Source organism: Poecilia latipinna, unplaced genomic scaffold, assembly GCF_001443285.1.
Source record: "Poecilia latipinna isolate Pla-1442-1.1 unplaced genomic scaffold, P_latipinna-1.0 Scaffold1338, whole genome shotgun sequence".
In the NCBI taxonomy this organism is placed as follows: Eukaryota; Metazoa; Chordata; class Actinopteri; order Cyprinodontiformes; family Poeciliidae; genus Poecilia; species Poecilia latipinna.
The window spans coordinates 129975-146946 of record NW_015113954.1 but is presented as its reverse complement, the minus strand read 5'-3'; the positions used below and the strand labels follow the sequence as shown (position 1 = coordinate 146946).

General features: G+C 37.1%; 1 protein-coding gene across 4 annotated transcripts in view; it reads right to left on the bottom strand.

Moving 5' to 3' along the window:
- Nucleotides 1-5696: 5696 nt before the first annotated feature.
- Nucleotides 5697-16972, bottom strand: part of LOC106961822 (Wilms tumor protein homolog) — a 37518-nt gene continuing 26242 nt past the window's right edge. For 2 of the 4 annotated variants that reach the window (XM_015055857.1, XM_015055860.1), the window contains 5 exons: nt 12390-12489; nt 9995-10139; nt 8019-8108; nt 7539-7631; nt 5697-7403 (listed from right to left, as the gene is read on the bottom strand). In XM_015055857.1, the coding sequence (XP_014911343.1) occupies nt 7282-7403; nt 7539-7631; nt 8019-8108; nt 9995-10139; nt 12390-12489 (550 nt within the window). In that variant the 3' untranslated portion in view covers nt 5697-7281. The remainder of the gene's footprint in view (nt 7404-7538; nt 7632-8018; nt 8109-9994; nt 10140-12389; nt 12490-16972) is intronic. The other 2 variants (XM_015055858.1, XM_015055861.1) reach the window with 1 other exon arrangement.

Here is a 16972-nt window from a genome sequence, read left to right as displayed (position 1 = left end):
AAACGAGTTAAAGATGTTCATCTTTCAAACTGTTTTCAATTCACAAATGTTATCCCGTCAAATATTTTACTGTAAAGTTTGAGCAGGAAACACTCAGTATTAATTCAGAATTGAAATATGGAGTCCATAAATAGACAGGAAAGCTCCCATACTGAGTGAACTCCCACTATATTCCCACTATATATGGTTTCGGGAAATGCACCGAAGAACAAACAAGGCTCAGTTTAACTAGATGAAGTTGTAATGATGCAGATCAACCACTAGGTGGAGGCAGAGTTCCCCAAAACGACCTGTGGCTCTTCCTGAAAACACAAAATATAACTTTTTAGAAGTCGTTAAAATTTACATGAACATTTATTTATATTTTAGAAAGGAAATTCTCAAATACAGTTAAAAACAACCACAATAAAATCAACAAAACAACCTGATTAGATCACTTTAATGGTAACCTGAAAACTGAAACTCTGGAAGAATGTGTGGCTGAATATGGTCAGTGTACATTTACTGACACCAAACATCAGACTTTGTTGCCAAGGAGCAATCTTTCTGAAATGTTAACCTTAAAGAAATCAGTGAAGCTAAGCGCCAGAGTGATCAACAACAGAGTCAGGAAAGGGTTTGAGCGTAACTTATGAAAACAAACACAGCGGAGTTGAAGAGAAGAGAAGGTCATAATTAATCTTCTCTCCTGGTTTCTGCTCTGCTCCTCTTAGAGTGAGGAAACAAATCAACATGAGAGGGATTTGGAGGAGTCACAAAGATCAGCTGCTTGTGCAGGCTGAGTGCTTGAAAGTGTTTTTTTAGAGAGTCTGAATACAACCTGACCTTTTTGACCCCTGCAGCACATCAGCCAACTTGCACGAGTGACCTCCCAGCCTCCCCAAAAAGGCTGCAAACTGCTTCTTCTTCTTTCTCTTAATTATAAACTATTTCATTCATAACCCTTCTTTGATAGCAAGGTTGATTTATGGACAAAAGGAAAATGATGAATCAGAAGAAGTGGTAAAGAAAAGGCATTCTGCAAAATAAAAAGCAAACAAACGTAAATAGATAAATAGCCATTTAAATACATAAGTAAATAAAAATCCAACAGCTGCGATGGATACCACGAATTCATTTTCTGTTGTAGAAAGTGGTTTAAGAAAACCAAAACTGAAGAACTAACTGTTGAATGTACAATATTGCAGAGATAATTATTTTATTGCTACTGCTACCTATTTGTTTATGACTTATGAATGTGTACGTATGTATGAATGTGTGTATGTATGTACTCTTTTAGTTTCTTTTAGTGTGTGTGTATGTGTGTGTGTGCTTTTGTGTGTGTGTGTGTGTGTGTGTGTGTGTGTGTGTGTGTGTGTGTGCGTGTGTGTGTGTGTGTGTGTGTTTCTGTGGTTGGTTATCGATCAGGAGGATGGACTGTGCAGAGCTGGACCAGGACTAAAACCATCTACAGGATCATCATCTCCTTAGTTTCAACACAAATACAGCATTACTGCAATATTTAATTTATTTTTCCTTTCACTTCATTTTTACCTCCAATAGAATTTGGCTAGATTTGTTTTAGTTAGCTGAGGCTTAGACCATCTACCATATAACCATCCACAGACGGACAATAGATCTATAGATCTATAGATAGATAGATAGATAGATAGATAGATAGATAGATAGATAGATAGATAGATAGATAGATACTTTAAAGCTATATTCTGAATACAAAGTTTGAGGTCAAAAAATTGTTAAATAAAATGTCAGAATTAACTTTACATACTAGACTTCTGTGATGGGTTCATGTAAGATGGTTCTTGTCATTGTAATATGGTTTACGCTCTCTGTATCCGTTCGAAGCAGAGCATGAAGATCCAGTGTGTAATGCGACTACTGAAAGTGGACAAAAGCACAGTTACACTGACCAGATATCAGGCTTCAAAGGGCCTCGTCGGCAAGAGGATGGAGTAGAGATTAAATGCTAAACACACACACAAAGAGCAGAAAGAGGGATGAGAGATGTGGGCCTTGTCCGACAGCTGAGATATAGCACAAGAGCCCTGGGGAGTTTCAGGGGATTTCCACGGAGGGAATTAGACACATTGTCTGATTTACACTAACACTTTGGCTAAACTTACGATAAAAGTTCACAAAAAGAAACCCATATGTCTTTGTTTTCGAGTTTGCGGATTTTTCGTCAAACAAAAACAGTATCGCTAGAAAAATCTAGAACGCCATAAATTAATTTATTGAAAGTAAGTGCTGTTAATAATTGACTAATAAACATTCCCTCTGAGATGGAGACAAAAAAAAAAAGACATGAAGTACGCAATGACTTTTGACCTGAAAAACTAAGCTGTTGGTGATCAAGGACAGATGAGGAGTTTAAAAAAAAAAACAGGGCGGCCAGAGAGGCTGGCTGAGAAAAAACACATTAATTTTTTTATCTTTTTTTTCACTGAGAGCAGAGCTAAGGAATGCAAAGAGGAATCTGGAGAGAGATAACGAAGAGAGGAAAGTGGATGGTACTGTACTGTACTGTGTGAGTTTATGGTTGTGCAACTGTTCGTGTCTGCTCGGGTCTGGCTTCTCTGAATCCTGTATGATTCTGGCTGTTTAAAAATCATCAAAAAGTGCCATTTTGGTTCTAAACAGAAAAATGTAATATAAATCCTTCTTGTAGGACATGCAACATGTAGGACATGCCATTTGCCTGATGTAAAAGAATGCAAAAACATTGATCTCCATCTGTCTGGAAAGAGTCAATTTCACATCATTTGTGACTCCGACAAACGGGAACAAGAGACATTAAACAAGAGGAGAAACATAGAAGAGTAGTGAGAGTAGTGAGTGGTCTCAGTTGTGGCCAATCCATAAAAGAGGTCACAAAATAATCCAGGACAATGTCTAAAGCGCTGCAGGCCTCACTTGTGTATGTTGAGTATTCACAACAATGGCGTTCAAAAATAGGAAAGACATTTGGCCATAATGACATCCACGTAAGAGTTCCAACGCCAGAATCGCTGCTGATCAAAAAGAACCTACATGTTTTTCCCACATTTACCAAAAGACAATGTGGGTGAAATACTCTGTGGACGAGCAAGACAAAAGTTACGTCTTGTGCGTAACTAATACAGAGAAAAAAAACCATCATCCCAAAGGTCAAACATTGTCGTGGTAGTTTGATGATCCGGAGCTGCTTTGCCGCTTCAGAACCTGGACGACTTGATGTAATTGATGGAACCATGAATTCTGCTCTCTTCTAGGAAATCCTCAACGCGAATGTGTGGCCACCATGCAAGTACACTCGTGTTACCCTAAGCACACTAGCACATCTACCTCTGAATGGCTAAACTGATTCTGGAGTGGCCTAGTTAAAGTCTGGACTTAACTCATGTTTGAAAACCTTCTAGTGTTGCAGAAATAAACATTTCTGCTATGAAGAAAAGGTCTGAACTGGCAGTTTTGGCAAATCTTCAGTGACACTTGATGTTAGAACCAGACATTAAGTTCAGTCAGATTATTCTCAACTTAGGGTTCGGTAGCTTTGGCTGCATTTTCCTCTTATCGAATGAAAGTGTCGTTTTTCATCAGATGTAATATTTTTTGATGATCTTTGCACATTATATTTTCAAGATTTAAAAATAAAAATATTTGTTTGAGATTGCTTCAAGTTGTCAAAAACTGATAACAAGGCTTCCTATTTCCAGTCTGCAAAGAGGAATTTATTTTATTACCCATATTGTAGCCTTTAATTAAAAGCATTTGTTCAAATAGCAACAAAGACAACAATTGAAAGACTGCAAGCTTTTACTGTATGAAATCAGTCCCAAAAACATACTGATGGCATTAGTTTATTATCTCACACTTTCTGGATACAAAACATTTCAACAATATTTGCTTTTTTTGTGTAACTCAGATCAGAGAGAGAACATTATGACAGTTCCTGGATCCAACTAAAGAAAAATGAAATCATTTAAGTTACATGTTTTCCTCCATGGAAAAAGCTCAGTTACCATGGTGAAGAAGAATTATTTACATCTCAACCGTAACGACTCGGCCACAGAGCCAGTGCGACCCAGCAGACATATTTTAAAGCCTGAACACGCAGCCAAAGTTCTGTAATATTTACACACCACAGACGCAAGTTAGAAAAAAATAATAATAAATCACATTACTTAAAAAGAAAAAGGTCACTTTATAAATACCTTAGAGGCATCTTTCTGCATGTTCTATCTGCAAACACTAGATAAGAAGTAATCACTTGTAATTAAAAGCTAGCGGTAGCTGAGTAACCTGAAAGCAAAGATAGAGACAGAGTGAGACCTCTTCACCTTCAAATAATTCCAGTGAAAGCAATTGTTGTTCACAATGAGACAATAAATAATAAAACTTTCCAAACATTGGTGGTTTCTGCCCCCCACCCCATCCCTTCTTCACCCTTCTAATTACGCCCTGGGCAACTGCCCATGTTGCCCATATCAAAAACCACTGCTGTTCACAAAGTAGTTCCACGTCAGAGTTATCTGCAACAACCAAAAGGTGCCAAGAAGACGGACAATAAAGCTCCAACCTCATCTCCGAAAGAGATTATCACATTTTTCATTCCATTTAGGTGAAAACATTTATGAAGATTTTGCCCAATAAACACAAATGGATTAAGATTTTCGAACATCTTTCCAAAAAGATGATGCTGTGAAAAAGCTATTTTTTTATTTTTAGTAATAAAGTATGTATGGAGAGACTTACATTACATTTACTGTCTTGAAAAAAACAAAAACAAAGATAAGTTACCAAACTTATGGAAAATGTATTTCTATGTAGCGAAGAGCTTGGAATCACACCCTTTATGATATGATGTGAATGTTTGTTTACTTTTCCGGATGAATTTCTGATAAATTTGATGAATTCGGACAATTGGGGTGATCTGAGATGAAATCCAAGTTTAAGCTGATAATGAAACCAAAATGACTTTCCTCCAGGTGAAGAAATAATTTAGCTTTAGGGTTGGTGCTTTTTGCCATTAGAGGTTTTCTGGGCACAGAAAGTTTATATGAAGTCTTTGGAACAACTATCCCCTAACGATTTTTCTGCCTTTTTGTCCAAATTTGCACTTGTCAACAAAACTTTTTTTTTTTTTTTTTTTTAACCAGTGCATTACAGTTCAATGAGTTTTGCAGGTAAATATTTAGCAGAAAACTAGCAATCATAAAAACGATTTTTAAAAATTCTCAAATATGATGAATAATTTAATTAAATTGTGTGGTATTTCTGGTAAGATTTCATCTTACTCTCTATGGATGATGACCGCCAGATAAAACCAAAGAGGTAACGAGAAACTTCCTTGTGGGAGGGACGCTTTTTCCTTACAGAAGAGTAGAAGCAGGTCAAAGAAAACGATTGAAAATCAACTTCCCTAAGGTGGGTATGAATTCATGCTGAAAGGTACAAAACAGATAAAACTGCAAAAGTGGAAAATAACGAAGGCGTGGAATGACCATTGCTTCTGCGTAAGAGGTTTTTCCCCACAGAAGAAGCTGAAGCAAACAATGTGCTTTCACTCACATTGTGTGCTGAGAATTAATGATCATTTTAACACTACAAATTCTTCAATTGGGAAATTGGTGCCAAAGGCAAAAAAAAAAAACAAGGCCACTTATAGATGTTTTTCCTCCAGACGAGTTTAGCTGACTAAGTGACATTTGTTTTTCTGGAGCTAGGAAAGAAGCAGCTCTAGCACCAGCCCCGGTTTAGTACTAGATGCACAGTGAATGTTTGATCCTCTCTCTGTTGTATTCTGAATTATTGTGGAGGACTGCAGCACCGGCAGACAGTTTAACCACACAAACCCCCATTACTTATATCGGTTTTCCTGCATCCGGACGTCTGCATGCCCAGCTTAGCTTAAAAGAAATGTTCTGATCAGAAACGACCAACAGGAGCTATGCTCTCCATTTCAAGAATTATCTATTTATTTATTTATTTTTGACCTAGTTTTAGTGAAATTACGTTCTAATGAGAAGTTACAAACTTTTTTTTCCTTTAAATCAGGGACCTACAAACATTTTAATCCAAACAGGAATTTTTTGCTTTGAGTCCAACTGAGGAAAAACTCATTTACAACTTTTGGCCTTTCATAATATTTTTCAGAAAGATCAACATATGTAGCTTTTGATAAATGTCTACTATGGGAATTTTCCCATAAATTTTAAAGAACCGCCTTTATACATGTATTTATTTATTTGTTTTCTTTTTAAAGAGGCGACATTTTCTTCAATGGGACGTTGATATTTGTGAAAAACGTTATGTGTTAAAAAAGCACACAGTTTTCAACGACAAAAAAACAAAAGCATCTAAAAATATTACTGGTACTTTCTGTTGTGCTAATTCTGAAAACTCTTAAAACCTGCATTTTTTTTATTATATTTATGCTTAAGAACAGAGATTTAATATGTTAGTAACTAACATTAGGTCCACTAATCATTAAAGTTATTAGCCATAATGGAAAATGGAAGAAATGGCTCCAGAACCGCTGGTTGCAGACTGTTGCTTTAACTAAAATTAACAGAACCAACTCTGTGCTCTGGCTTGAGCTGCTGTCACTATGTGACGGGAAATACTGAATAAACAAGTTTCTTATGTCCCAAGATCAGTGCATTGATTGACAATTAAACCGACATTTTAAACAAAGTTGTCACAGTTATTACATCTAGACTAGTAAAGACTCGTTGTTAACGCAGAACCGGTTTTAAGGTGACAAAGTTCATGCTTTCGGTGGCAGAAACAAAAAGAGCTGGTGCTAAGTGAGCACTAGAACCAGCTAAGCAGTGTTTATGGTAATTTCTGGCCTTTTAAAAAATAATAATAATAACCTCCAGGGATGGGAAAATCTTAATTTGCCTTTAGAAAAGTCAACTAAAAGTAACAGAACAAAACTTTAAAAAGACCTTCACAAATCCTTGAGAAATAATCATCTGTACAACTTTAAAATAATCCAAGGAAATGCCACACGCTGGAAGCAGAGTATAGAGAAATTCTGGATGGTCGGAGAGTTTTGCACAGTATTGTAAGTCCAAACAAAATTTCAAACCACACCGTTCTCCTATCTACACGACATTTACATAGAAAAGCCAGGACTTTTGCCTGCAGACAGCTTAGTTGAGATTCTGAAACCGTAAGACAGTTTTTTTGTTGTTTTTTTTAAATCTAAAATTGTAACTCTTTAACCTGACTCTACAGACACTCGGCATTTTTTACTTTCACGTCAGGAGTGAGCCGCACGTTTAAAACTGCGACTCAGATGGAAAGCTGGAGCTTGCTGAGGTTCCTCTGGTGCATGTTGTGGTGCCGCACCAACTCGTCGCTGCGGGCGAACTTCTTCTGACAGTTCGGCCACCGACAGTTAAACGGCTTCTCACCTGAGACAGGAGGGCGGGGAAGGCGACAAACGAAGGGAGACGTTATTACACCAAGCTCTCTCACCCAGGTCTGTAGCATGTATTTAGACATCAAATGGATCAAAGAAGAAATGGAAAAATAAAAGTTTTACGCACTTGTTTTACCTGTATGAGTCCGTGTGTGTGTCTTAAGGTGGTCAGACCGAGAGAACTTTCTCTGACACGTCTCGCATTCGAATGGTCTAACTCCTAAACACATGTACAATAAGCATGCCCACACATTCAAACACGCCAACAGGTCAGAAAACGTTCACAAAAATTCAACAACAACACGCACACGCACACACACACACACACACACAAAGGGAGACAGAAAAAAACAGTAGAGCAGATGCTTGCAGGGAAGCCATTCCAAAGTTTGGCGAGCATTTAGCAACTTTATCTGATATAATTCACTTCAAACAGAGCATCTCTGTTTAAAAAAAAAAAAAGCAGTCTGACTGTTCATAAGATTGGTGTCATGCAGAGATGAGCTCTATGAGGATGAGCAAAGAAAACAGCAAAAACAGCAAAGAAAAGCTTAGAAATAAAATGAACAAAGACCAAAGAGGTTGATTTAAGCAAAACGCCTCGAACCTGTGTGCCTCCTCTGGTGTCTTTTCAGCTGATCAGAGCGGGAAAAACTGCGGCCGCAGTCTGTGAAGTCACACCGGTAGGGTTTCTCCCCTGGAAAAAGAAATAAAAAAAGAGTAGAAGAGGTTTAATCATAATTTACTTCTTGATCATTTTTTTTATATTGCTGATTGATTACATATACAACTGACTGACGTCCAACTTATTCCTTGAGAGATGAATACAAAAGTTTAAAAATGGTGGTCTGTGATGGTGTCTAAGGTGTTTCTTTTCATGAACTTGCTGACTTGATGCTACTCTTAGCAGTGGTTCTCCAGTAGATTTGCTTTACTCTCTTCTCTTCTTCTGACTGTGTGTAGAAATGGTCAAGTTTAGGCCAGCAGCTGCGTTTATTTCCTTACTTACGAAGAACGACACACATACAATCTTAAAGAGTGGTTAAGACTCCCATCATATTAAAAGTGAACCAAAAACTCAGTTGAAGTTTCTTAATTATTTGTCTATGCAGATTATTTATTTTGTATTTTACTTATTTACCTAATCAAATTCTTATTTGGTAATATTTTGTTTACCATATATATTTATTTAAATCTTTTTAGTTTTGTATTTCTATGTTTACTTTCTATGATTGCAAATAGCAAATTGCTGGATTTGCCATTTTTATTTATTTCTTTGCATAGTTTTCTTTTCTAACCTTTGTACAACAATTTCCTGTCTGCATGAGAAATGTTCTACAAATGTTGACCTTATTAATACACAATGAACTGAATGATTATTTATTGATATTTAAACCTTATGAACACAGGTGGTCATGGATTAATAACTAAAATACTTTAAACTCTATAATCTATATTTAAGTACAAATTACAAAACTATTTCAGTTACGTTTATTTATTTTTTTTACATTTCTTTCTAATAAAACCCAGAAAGAAGAACATTTTCATTAAATGTTAGATTATATGATTTAGAAAATAACTTTTATTATTATTATTATTATTATTATTATTATTATTATTATTATTATTATTATTATTATTATTATATAAATATTGTGCTATGACAATAAAATGTTCATTACATAACTATCTCTGATGCTAGTTGCTGTACAGTAATGATGTCCAAACCTTTGGATCCCAGGGCCAAATCTGGCAAGTTCAAAGTACTTTGGGAATGATTTAAATTTCTTTTCAATTAAAAATGCAAAAATAATATGATTTTTTTCTTTTTTTTTTTTACAAAATTTACCTGTTCAGCAATAAATTAGGCATGCACTATTTAAATAAAACAAGAAAAACAAATAATTATAGACCCAAAATTTTACAGAGGTGCTACATGTTTAGTTTTTTTTTATTTTTTTATAAATAACATGCAGTTTACTAATTCATAATTTTTCTCTTTTTTCTCTATTCTGATAAACTAGAAAAAATATGAAGTTACTCTTTCTCTAAAAAAGTGGGACTTTTTTATTTGACTAATGGATGTTTGCGGTCTACTTTTCATTAACTTCTTCTAACTTCTCATCAACTTCTTAACATCTTCCACTTTAGGAAGATTAAAAGAAAAAGTTACTGAACAACAAGCCCCAAAGAAAATCACACACTGCGTCCATCCATTGCTGGTGCTGGAGAGTCACATTTTTGTCACTGATGAATTGAGGTTAGTGACCACACAAAACTATTCCAAGGGCCAAAATTGTCCCCCAGGACCACAGTTTGAACACCCCTGTTGTAGAAGGCAGAGCAAAAATGGAGCAGGAATCCTGGCCTTATCAATATGGGAATAAAATATATTCCCCACATAGCGATGTTGTAATTCAATTTGCATCAGACCAGACAGAAAACACATCTATCCAAATGTTTTTTAAATAAAAAGTATTTCCTAGCTGCAGCAGAAGAGATAAGTGTGTAGTTTTGTAGTTTCAGTTGCATAAAATCCCATAATTAATACAACTGTGTCTCTTACGCTTTTGTTGTTCCCACCTGTGTGTTTGCGGTCGTGCATCTGCAGATGCGACAGTTTGAAGTAGCGCTTGTTGCATCCGGGATAAGTACACATGAACGGGCGCTTTTCGCTGGCGTCTGATCGAACTATGGCCGGAGCGATGCTGGGAACCCGCCGCATGTCCTGGAACCACGGAAAAAACAAAAAGGTGAAATGAACCAAAAACTCTGATGCCGTCAACAACCAAAGGAGCAAACATGTAATTAAAGGAAGAGTCTATTAAATACAGCCGGCCGTGTAAATTAGGGGCCTGTGATCTGTCTGGGGAACATTACAGTGAAATAGTCATATATTCATGAGATGGGAATTAGCAGTAAAATGACCCCAGAATGACTGCATCCCAAAGGGAGCAGTTAGTCACGCCTTTTAGGCAGACCCCCTCTCAGAGAACCCCACTCCTCATTTCAGGCGTCACTGGAGGAGAATAACACAATTTAACATCCTCTGTCCTGACTCGTACACACACAACATGACCCTCCTTTATCTCTCTATTCTCAAAATGTCTTCAGTCCTTCAACACTTTCCATTTCTCCGCCTCTCCCTCCGTACCGCCGCCGTCTCCTTCTGCTTCCAGCCATCTGCTTTCAATTTCCTCAGCATTTAGTGTAATGACCAGGAAGATAGAATGGCTGCCGCAGATGCTAGCGCTGTTAGCATCTAGAACGCTGTGTATCTGGAACTGAAATGTTTGAAGTCTTTAAAGTCAAAGTTAAAAACTTTTTTTTTTTTTTTTATTTATTTAACTGTTTATCAGCATCTGCGGTTACAAGAAGAGCTGAATCTACATGACTCAGTCACAAAAAGTAAACAGAATCCACAGTTTAGCTAATTGGGAACTGACAGATTATTTAAATGTTTTAAGTGCTAGTTTAACTGCATTTTAAGACTAATTCATGATTTTTATATCCATGATTGCAGTGCCATAAAAAAACTCAGTTATTAATAAACACACATTGAGGGATTTTTAACAATGGCAAGTCTGTTTAAATACATGCCGCAAAAGCGCAATTGAATTTAAGTCTGGACTTTGACTAGGCCACATTAAAACCTTTATTTGGAGGCGACCAAAATGCTTGAGCTTAAAGTCAACGACTGAGGATTTCCTAGTACAGAACCGAATTAATTGTTTTCACTCAATTACAGCAAATCATCCACTTCTTGAAGCAGCCCTCAGATCATCACACTACTTTGTTTCTCTTCCGTTTTTTAAATTTTTTTTTTTCTCGCTAATCAGACATGCTATGTTGTTTTTGGAGATCCTCAGCTTACTTCATGCTTTCAGAAAGGTTCTGTTTAAGTTATTTTTTTAGCCCCAGGTCTGGCCTGGCTTGTGAAACTAAACCAGAAAACGCGTCTTATCGTTTTTCATGTGCGATTTAACAACGGGGGCCAATTATATTTTCATTTCACCACTAGCTGGTTTAGAGAGCCTTCTTTTAACATTTGGTCCTCCTTCAAAACACCGTACGAATGTCTTTTAATAGATATATATTCGTAATTCACATTGAACTATCTGCAATTGATAATGAGAACATTTGAATAATCTGTTTTAAACCTTTATAGAGAAACAAAATGTATTTTTCACATTTAAAAAAAAATGCTCACAAAGTGGAATAAACAAAAGAAAACAACTCTGTGGCCTCAGCTGTATTATCATTGGCAGTGACTGTGAATTTGGGTAATCCCTGCAATAAAACTTAAACCCTAACGTTACTTTGCTCCAAGTCAATCTGTTACTTCACCTTTTAGCAGCTTCTAAATTATACTTTAAGGGGCACAGGAGTGAGCTATTGTTTATACTATTTGTCCTAAGGTGGACCCTAAAGAATGAAGAAGGAACAGGATGACGGATGAAACAGGCCCCTGAAAGAAAGATCTTGGTAGTGGAGTAAAAGCAGGTCTGGAGAATCTCCCGCTCCCTGTCCTTTGGAGCTGCTGACAGACGATAATTAAAATCTAATGATTTATTAACATGTGAATCCTCGTATGGAGACTGCATCATTACACAGTTTTAACTCTATGCATGTGTTTCTCCACTGCTAATGTATTTGTGTATATATAAATTAAAAAAAGACCTCTGTGCATGTTCGTTACATGTCCTGCTGCATATGAGTGTTTTCTCCTTGCACAACCTGCTCGTTGCATTAGCATTAAGACACCATATATTTTTACCAGTCCACTTGTGTGTGTGTGTTTTTTTGTTTTGTTTTGTTTTTCTTGTCCCCCCTGCCTGCTGCAAAGTTTTCATCATGCTCAATACGACACTAAACATGAACTAGAAAACAAGGTGCAGGATAACCGCATGCAGACAGAGCTGACCAGATGATGACCTGCTGACGATAAATAAAGTGCAGCAGCAGCGCCGAGTCCCACCTGAATGCCCCTGAAGACTCCGTGTGTGTGTATGCGGTACTGCGTGCTGCAGCTGTACACCATCGGGGTGCTGGGGTCACTGTCGTAGCCCGGTGCGTGGCTGAAAACACACAAAGACAGTCATCGGCTTACATCCACGAGAAATTTAAAGTTTGTGAACGTTGCTTTTGTGCCGCATTGGCCTGAAGACTCGAAAGCTATTCAGTGAGTAAAATTTCAACTAAACAAACTTGGTCGGTGAAGATTTTCGTTGACACTCCAACACCCTTTGCAATCAGAACCCTTCCTTATAAAGGCATGCATGCGGAATGTAAACTGAATGTAAAGCAGATCTCAAGATCAAGAACATAATCTAGTGCAAATTTAAGTCACACTGGCAGACTGGTAGAGCATGAAGCACTGTTTTACTGAGTGCACTCATTGTGTGATGGTATGATAAGGTCAGGGAGGGAACATTACTCAAAACCCGTCACATACAGCCTTTAATGCAAATCGCAGACCAGAGTGAACTCCTGGTGTAACTTGTTTTCATGCATGGGGGTAATATTTCACTGTTATTTTGTTAGGATCCCATTAATGTAGTTGTTTCTGTGGTGTCTCTGTTTCAATGTTTTTTGACAAAAAAAAAAAAAGGACCTAGAAGTCTTTAAAGCTGCCTAAAAGATGGTCTGATGTGTTTGACTGCATCCACATGCAAATAACATGACTGTAAAACATAGAGGCCTGACGAAAAGGAAATATTTAAGATGCACTCAGCGGCCACATTATTGGGTACACTTAGCTGGTACCAGAATGAACCCCCCCATTCAATGAGGTGTCAAACTCATTTTAATTCTGGGCCATATCAAAAATAAGAACATTCTTAAAGGTCCGGTTGTGCCAGAATGTATTCATAAAACCAACTAAACTGTTAAAATAGCCGTTCCTCCAGGATTTTATTTTTTGTAGTCAAAGTTACAGATTTTGTGGTACCAATTTAGAAATCTTTGTAAGGAATTTTTACGACATTTGCTCCAATGTACGATGTTAAATGTGACTTTTGGCCACGATCTATATAACGTGATGTCAAGTAAGGCAGAAGCAGCAGTCACTTAAACCCAATGTTTTAGAGAAAATGTGCGAATCAGAATAAAATTTTTGTGAATCTGTTGATTTTGTGTGAACTTTGAGAGAAACCGGAGGAACTTCTTGATGTAATTTGGAGTCTGGGGGGTGGAGGGGGGGCACATAAAAAGCTACAGCGGGCCAGATTTGGCCCCCCGGGCCTTGAGTTTGACACATGTACAGCTTTTTGCCTTCAGAGCTGTTTCAGTTCCTCATGGCGAAGATTCAACAAGTTGTCAGAAACATTCTTAGTGATGTTGTCCACACTGTCATCGAAGCGTCAGGGTCAGGTTAGTATTGGTGCAAGTTCTGTATTGAGTAATGATCTGGTAAGTCTGTAGGTCCACTGTAGTACAGTGAACTCATTAAGAAACCAGGTTGCGATGATCAGAGCTTTGCAACATGTTGCGTTGACCTTTGACCCTAACAATTAACCTTAACAGTCATGTTTTTGGGCTGTGGAGGCATGCACAGGAACGCCACACAAAAAGACCCCAGGCTGGGTTTCGAACCTAAACTTCTTGCTGCACGGTAACAGTGATACCAACTCCAGGCCTGACAAAGTGAGGAAAAATACACATTTTGAAACACTTCTTATAAAATAAACATAACCAAACATCGCATTGTAATACATATATTACTCTGTAACGAGTGTCTAGGAACATGACTCCCTGTTTCCCACGGAATAAATATAACTTGACACAGAGGCCTATTTCTCCCCTTTTCAAAACAGGAAAGACAAGAGAACAAGCAAATTAATCAAGTCAGACGTATCTTCATCTAAATAAGTCATGAAAAAGATCAAAAGATAATATCTGGTGCCCAAAACTTGTAAATAAGATGAATGATTTCACTAACTGAAACTGAAAATGTGACAAACAAAGCTAAACAAAGATAAGAAAATCTTGCAAAAATTAACAAGAAACAGAAAAAAAGAATTTCAAAGTGTTTTTATGATGTAAAGCTCTTTGTAAACTTAAAATTGGTCCAGGGAGCTGAGTCTTGATGCAATTAAAGATGGGTATATTTATGAACAAGGACACCTCTACATGTGGAGAGTGTTTTCAAAATCGCATTCAAACAAACAAAAAACAGATTATCTCATAACTTTTGAGATAATTTGAGTCAACAAGACATATTTACTCATATTCACGCAGAAATGTTAAAGTTCTACTTTTGACAGGAAGACAGGAAAATGCATTAAAATATCTGCATCCAAGTATCTGAGGGTGAAAAAGACAAAGTCCATTAGAAAAACATTCACAAGGGGAAATATTACTGTAAGTAAAATTAATTGTACACCAATTATAAAGCTTCTATTTTGCATGTTTTATGATTTAATTCTGTTAGCACTACAAGAATAGGCAGAGTAGCATGAAAAATACAGGATCTCAATAGAGGATTTCCATGTTCTAAATATATACAGTCCACTTTGTTTGATACATTTTTAAAAACTTTCCCCACATTATATTCCAGCTGTCAGCTTTTTGATGCATATAACTATAATTAAGAAAGGCATTAAGAAGCAATCTATCTGCTGACCCATGAAATAAACATTCATTTTCGCAACATTTTTCAATAAAAAATTTGATCACATTTTAGATGATTATTTCATGTATGATTTAATTAAAAAAAACTTTTTTTTTTCATTGTGAAGCAAACATTAAAAGCAGTGATAAACAGGAACTTGCCACCTGCAGTAGTGGCATTCATTACAGCAGGCTATAGAAATGTACTTGTACTTGTACATTTCTATACATTTCTTCTACATACATAAAGAATTTTACATTCTTAATATGCATTAATGCATAATATGCATTTTAATGCATATTAAGAATGTAAAATTCTGAACATTTTCCGTTATATGTAGTATTAAATAAAACGGTAAATTCATACTTTATCGCTCCGCTCAGATGCTGTGCACTCCAGTCACATTCTCAGATCGATTGATAACTTGGTGCTCAAACGCCCTTCCCTGGATTCGAACCCACAACTTTCAGATTGAGCTTATTTTGCCATTGTCGTCCATTGTCCCAAAATAAGAAGTAAATAATTCAAAGTACTCCTTACAACTCCTGATGAACGCTTTTTCAAATATTCCATCTCACACTATGTTTTCTGTAGATCCTTTAATAATAAACTCATTTTTTTAAATCACTCATAGAAAAACCTGCTGCTGCAGTTTTCGCTCTGAACAAAGCCAGCTCTGTTTGACACAGCTGCCTGTGTCGCCTCTCGTATCTTCTTATGATAACACGCAGACAAACAGAAAGCTCCTGTCTATGAAATGTGTTATATTTCAGTGTGTCCAACTGCAGAAGGAGGATGGGAGTACTGCGCTGCTGCAGTGGGAATGAACGCCATACTCTTCTCATAAGGTCCTCTTTGTCTGCCTCGATTTTTCCCAAGGAGAGGAGGAGAGGCACTCCAGCAGAGTTTAGATTAAACTGCGTGATCCTTGTCTTATGTATGACTAAGTGTGTCAGTATTTCATTTTAGTTAAAAGTGGGTTAAAACGTTAGGCTCGTTGGACTGGATTTATGGAGCAGCATTTGAACGGTAGGTTCTGAGAAGCATGACGAAAATATGAAACTGTAAAGATAGTTTCAGGAATGGTGCTAACTGTGTACGTGTTTCTGTCCAAAGATCTGAAACACCAGTTGCCATGCCGCCTGCATGTTAGAGTCCGGCATCTGTGGTCGGATGAAGGAAAATGTTACTTGGAGCAACATGTTTCAGCTTTCAGCCCCAACTGGTGGATCAGTGTTAAGAGTACATGACTTTCACTGCTGCCGTCATTATTTACATCCATAATATTTCTACAAAACAAAACTGGAGCAGCTTTTCTTTACTTTGTACTCTACTTTTTTAAGTCGATCAACTGACCAGAACCTTTAATTGGTAATCTATGTCTCGTTTCCCTGGGGTGTAAAACGGCGAAACACAAGGGATTGATTCCTTTGACCACTCGTCAGCTTCAGAAAGACGACAGAACGCCATGGCTTTCAGCAGGGGAAACGTGCCAATCCTCACGGCTACACGTCTCCATATTCCACTCTAATGTCAAAATCAAGAGGCGTTTCAGACGGAGAACCATTAGAGCCATCAGTGATCACCACGACCGCAGCAGGACTTTGAATTAGTCATTCTCTGGGGTCCACTTACACACTCCTTGGCAAATGTTTGGATCATGTTTGAGGCTGAACTTTCTACTCATCACAAAAATGACAAGTGGCAGAGCTGTAGAAGAGTGAGGGCTTCTGCTTTCTTCTCTCAATCACTCATAAAGGTTTTGGGTTTTTTTTGTTTTCAAATATACAAAATAAAACTGGTAGATTAAATAGACAACATAATACTTCTGCCCTGTACTAGAAAACTGGACGTGTGTTGTCACTGGGTATTTTGGAAGATTGTGAAGAAATCGACACAGAAATAGTTTACAGAATCCATTTTCTTCCTCCGTTATTGCAGTCCATAAA